Below are 6,000 nucleotides of genomic sequence, written 5' to 3'. Positions count from 1 at the left end.
GGGTTAGTCTAATGTTAGATAATTTTCAAATTATAAATATTTTATATTTATATTTTTATTTTCCGATGGAAACCATTATTTAAAGTGATGAAAACACTGTAATCTTCAGCAACTCCCAAGCAAGAAAAGTGCAGAAAAATGGCTGCTATTATGAAAGAAAGAGGAAGGATTACTGCTCTGCAGTGGATACTAGGCCAAATTGGTATATCAGGCAATGAACAAAATGAAAAGTTAGCTAACCTCGGTTGTGAAGAGAACCAGTGTGTTTGACCACTTTCCTACAGAACAGTGAAATCAATTATAAGTTCTTATTGTAAGGACAGGACTAGGTTAGACACAAAGTTCAAGCGAAAGGAAAGAAGTGGGAGAACCTACTGCACAAGGATTAAAGAATCTCTGGCAACCCTAGCAGAGCTGAGGGAATGGCTTGTTTTTGCCTAGTAACAGGACATGATCTGCTCCAAAAACACCTCTATCGAATAGGCATCGTAGATTCACCGAAATGTCCTCTATGCAACATGGGAGACATGCATCGAGACCATCTTTTGATGTGTATTGGTTTGGAAGATATTCAGCAGGATGCAGACCAACTAAGGGCAAAAGCAAACTTGTATTGGGCTGCAAGAGGGAAAAAGGTGTAGGAGCCTACTTCCTGTGGCATAAAACAAAATTTCATTTGCAAACTATTAATTTATATTTTATAATTGTATATATTTCATAATTGCACTTGTGCTTGAGACCTGCACCTGTTTCCCTGAAATTCTGGCCGAAACGGCACTAATAAATAAGTTTTTACGAATTTGCGCTCTTCACTGATCGCACCCCGAACCATCTTTTCCTCATTTACAGATAAATATTTTACTTTTTTTTTCTTTCGATTATATCATAAAAAAATGTTACCATAATTTTATCCAAATGAATTTTAAAGTGATAACATTATGTCTTTATAAGGTGGATGACAATATTTTCGTTTATAATATAAGTGTTTTTAATTATAACATAATTTTTTTTTTTTATAAAAAGGTAATTCACCAAAATGATTTATAAAATATTTCTTAAAGATTGCTGACTATATTCAATGTTGATATTAGGGACAATATGAGGTCTGAACATTATCTAATTCATAAGTTAAAGATTATGAAATTTTAAGGGTATTTGTTTTACCCAAAATTGCTACAGTGAAGAATATATGATCCTTAGAAAATATTGCATACTATTAATTTTGAAGTATATACTAGTTTTAACTAAACATACATTATTGTTTTCCCATACTTAGATTATATGGTAATTTGGATAAAACTATTAAGATAAGCATTACCCAGGACAAAGCCCTACAACAGGTATAACGCGATGTCCAATGAATTTTCCACCCTCTTCATAAGCAGCAATTCTGATACAAGCCAATTCTGGTAGAACAACCTGAAACAAAAAAGAAAATATTTAACATATAAAAAATACATATGTCATATACAAGCAATGAAAAATCTAAACAAGGTACAACTTTTTCTAAATGAATTTATATAGTTAAGGTCATAATCAACTGAATGAATAGTATTACTTTAGTTGATTTGGATGAATTCGCAACTGTATTGATGTCAATTTTTATTACATCCAATAATAAAATAGATATTTTAAGGACAGGAAATGAAACAACTATAAGAAGAATAGTGCAGAATAAGCATTTATTCCAAAATAATTAAATATGCCTTTATGAATTTAGTTCATTTTTATTGAATATATAATACCTACCAAATTTTAAATCAAAGTTTGTTTTTTTTACACCTCAATTTTTAATGTAATACAATTTATAAATGATGTATTAATGAAATCTCATACTTCCATCAGTCTAAAAATTAAAACCAGGGAATTTCATAAATAAAGAGGAACTTCAAAGTATTGAGATATCTCTGATTTACTAATTATTAGGTCTGTATAATGTAGTGAAAATATAGAAATTAAATCCATACCACTTTCACTTGTTACATTTTTTTTTTAATTTACCAAAATGGAGCTATGAGGTTTTCATCAGGATTTTTTCCTTAAAATACCTTTTTGAAAACAAATGGCTCCTCATCATAAACAGGATTAATAGTATTGTTGGGAGCGATTCTCGTCTTGAACTTCTTTCTAACAGTATCAGCTGGTAGCCCATACATATCCACTTCAACATATGTTCCAGTTCTTTTGTCAGAGAGAAACTGCCCAGAAATGACATGGATTGAAACTGTTCCAGCAATAATGCCATCAACTGTAGATTCGGCAAAAGGGTCAAATCTAAACAAGATAAGGTTTTTATCTAAATGCTCTAAAAGTTGCTATAATATCCTTTGGTAAACAAAAGCTTAAACTAGCTTATATTAGCGGCGACTTAATTGTACATTCTTTCCAAAAAACAAAAATTCCTGTTGTTTTTTTTTATTACTTCACATTATATTATAATATTATTATTCCATGATAAAGGAAACTTTCTAAAACTAACCTTCTGTCTTGTCTTCTCATAAACTCAGGTTTAAGAAGATAGCCACATCTATAATTATACTCGAATATACCAAGATTAAGCTGCATTGCAAGATCTGAAACAGAAATGAAATTTAAAATTGAGAATGTAATATGATGAGTGGATAATGTTAATTAAGCTAGTAAAATGGCAATAGCCCTAATGTCCCTGGACCACTCCTAACTGAAATTCAACTATTTTATGGGATCAGACCATCTAGAATTTATGAAAAAATATAAGTTAAAAGCTAATTTAGGATCACTAACTGGCTGATATATTATAGATTCACTTTAGAGAAATTTTTTGCTTTTCAAAAAAAATTATATAATATATATATTATGCTAAAATGTATACTTTTCAGGTTATGTACACAAAAAATTTTCTTTTTATCATGACTTTTTTTTTTTTTTTAAAAGATTTATGTCATAAATAAACTTTAAGCAAATGTAATAAAAATCTTTCAAGCTATTTTGGCACTACATCCTAGAGTAAATTAAATGTTTCAGCTATTGTGCACGATTTGGAACATAGGCATCAGGAGCCAAATTTCTACAAAACAAGAAAGAAGCAACAAAATCGCCCCAGCCGTTCGAGAGATAGTAGTGATACAGACCTCACACACAAACAAGTCAATCACCAAAAATGCATATCTGTTGAAAAATAGACATCAAACATTTGACTCGACTACAACACTCTTCTTACTTAGGCATTAATAGAAGTAAAAAAACTGTCTAAACTCTAGTGAATAATTTTAATGGAGTACAAATAAATATTAATAATAATACATAACCACACATTATTAATAAAAAAAAAAGTGAGTAAAATTCACATTCGAAATTGAATGATAGACACTTGGCACAAAAATCCATTACACTTCATATTTGAAATAATAACATAAATACTAAAAACCCATTATACTTTATATTTTTAAATATTAGTTTAAAAAAAATATATATTTACCAAGGGTTTGATAGTTTAGAGCAACCAACTGGCAACCAGCATTCCAGAAAACTTGTGGCATAAAATTGGATGAATCGAAACGTTTACCAGAAGGGTAAACACGGCTTAACTGTTGTTTGTTGTACTTTACAAATTCTATGGGCCTCTCTTTTAGGAGTAAAGTTGCTTGTTTTTCATCAAATGAAGACATTTCATAAAACCTGTTTTTTTCTATAAATAAATTTTTAAATATATTAATTATCTAGTTGATAAATCTTTAAAAAAATAAAGCATATAATTTAACTTATAACTTTTAATTTTATTTATTAATGCAAGTGGATGCAAAAGAAATTAATTATAATACTAAGGATGTAATAAACTATCATGGAGGTAAAGTAACAAAAATAAAAAATGAGTTGGAAACTGTGTATGCAAAACATTGATTTTAACCCATTAGTGCCATACTCATACAGTAATACAATTAGAGCGATGTTTAGAAATAATGTAGAAAACTTCATGTTTTTTACCTACAACAGGTGAGACAGATTAAGGGAAACCTCTTGATTAAGTTAGTATCAACTCTAACTCTTATTTGTCTAGTACATTCATGTGATAATATACTTTGTTTTTGTTTACTTGTTACTCTTTGATTCTGAAACTATTCATTTTTCTGGAAAAATAAGTGTACAACTAATTATAGTATAGTTATTTATGGAAATGGCATTCCAAAAATGAATTTACTTCATATTTTTTTCGAGTGAAGGTATATTTGTATATTTTAATGCTTTCTACAGTGCTGTAAACCTTTCTGTTACCATACAGTAATGTTCAAGTAGTTGTTATGATTTTTCTGAGAAGTGAAGTTTCAACAAGGAACAGTTCCAAAAATTTTGTATAAGTATTTGTTTTAATTAATTGTATTTAACGTATTTTAATGTGGAGGTAAAAATATTTCTTATGAAGTTTTTTAATAAAAACACCATTATTGATTTTTACATTTTAGGGTCTTTACCCAACTTCGGTTAAGTCCTTTATACCAGAAGATGGGGTAAAGATCCTCAAAGATTATGACAATCAATATAGTTGTTTATATTAAAAAGCTCCAACCCCAACCACCCTTAACATTGAAATACAGACAATGAAAGAACTTCCTAGTAAGTAACCAAGAATTAATTTTATTGATATAATAACAAAGTTCAATATATATCAGTTAAAAAAAAGGTTTATATGTAAACTTATTAGGTAAAAAGCAAGAATAGAACAAAAATATACTTCTTCTTTTAAACCTGGACATGTTGCATTAATTTTACCATATTAAAAAAATAAATAAATAAAATTATTTAAAAACTAATAATATAAAAATATTCATCTCAGTAAGAGAGATATCAGTTAACTATAAAAATAAGATACTGGACTGATTCATGGCAATGCAAGTGCCTAAGCCAATGGTTTACAACTCACAGAAGTCAGCAAATCATTAAGCCAAAAACTGAACCAAGTGCAACCCACCTGCATGACTCAGGGCACAGGAAGGTCCTTCATTTCAGCTAGATAAATAAATACTCACAAAAATATGTGTTACTGAACCCTTCTACAGCCCAACTCGAGGCTCTCGTGGCCCCGATTGGAAACAACTGGCGTTATTCCAAAAATTTTAAAGAGACATAAAAAATAATACTGGCACAAATAGGTTAAGTATATAATTGAAAAGAAAGAATATTGAGTGAAAAATGCAATTAGAGATGAAAGAACTACATATCTTACTTTCTGCAACTTCAAAAGATACAAAATGTACGGGCTGAACATAATTGACTAGAGCTGAAATTTCAGCGCCAGCTTCGCTTTCCTTAGCAGAGCCTGCTTTATCAGTTTTCTCTCCAGTCCCCACAGGTTTCTCATCTTCCTCAGCACTGGAACTCTCTTCTCCTTCTTCATCTAATGATAAATATTTAGCTTATTATACATAGAAAGATGTTTGACCATGTGTGAATTAGGGGATAGTCTTGGTTGTAATCACATTGAGGAGGTCACAAAACTAGTTTCAACAATTTATTAAGTGCCAAAGTTTTGACCCACACTGCAGGTCTTCATTAGGGCTAAAACAAAAAGATATACAGCAGGTAAAACTAATCTAAGAGGATAGAAGTGACATGTAAATAAAACAGATATAAAGTTGGAGGTTTAAAAAAGCATCTATACAAACAAACTAACAAAAACATGGAGATTATTAATTTACTGCTGGTAATTAATGAAAGATGGTCTGGCTGGTGGTTAAAAAATAACTCAAATAGTACAAAACCTATTGGAGCTTCTCTTTTGACTTCCTTCCTTTATTAAAATATAAATAAAAAATATTAAGGAAGTTACAGATGAATACCAAAAAGATATATTAATATAGTAATGAGTAATGAACTCATAAAAAAGACTAACAGATCTATTAACTGACCATGAAGATATTTATTATTTGATACAGTAATTAATAAGAATACTACGAGGGTGGTTTGAAAAGTTCTCGGAATCTCTGCTAGGTGACAGTGCTAGAGCAATGAGGTTCCTGCGCAGTA

The 6,000-nt window shown here is 29.8% G+C and overlaps 1 protein-coding gene across 2 annotated transcripts in view; it reads right to left on the bottom strand.

Moving 5' to 3' along the window:
* Plc21C (Phospholipase C at 21C) overlaps positions 1 to 6,000 on the bottom strand; it is a 41,981-nt gene that overhangs the window by 22,761 nt on the left and 13,220 nt on the right. For both annotated transcript variants that reach the window (XM_014419996.3, XM_014419997.3), the window contains exons 11-15: positions 5,201 to 5,371; positions 3,458 to 3,667; positions 2,480 to 2,573; positions 2,049 to 2,274; positions 1,319 to 1,419 (exon numbers count right to left, since the gene is read on the bottom strand). In XM_014419996.3, coding sequence (XP_014275482.1) covers positions 1,319 to 1,419; positions 2,049 to 2,274; positions 2,480 to 2,573; positions 3,458 to 3,667; positions 5,201 to 5,371 — 802 coding nt within the window. The remainder of the gene's footprint in view (positions 1 to 1,318; positions 1,420 to 2,048; positions 2,275 to 2,479; positions 2,574 to 3,457; positions 3,668 to 5,200; positions 5,372 to 6,000) is intronic.

This window comes from Halyomorpha halys, unplaced genomic scaffold (assembly GCF_000696795.3).
Source record: "Halyomorpha halys isolate HHAL.00 unplaced genomic scaffold, Hhal_1.1 Scaffold257.1, whole genome shotgun sequence".
NCBI lineage: Eukaryota > Metazoa > Arthropoda > Insecta > Hemiptera > Pentatomidae > Halyomorpha > Halyomorpha halys.
This window is presented reverse-complemented; position numbering and strand designations above follow the sequence as displayed.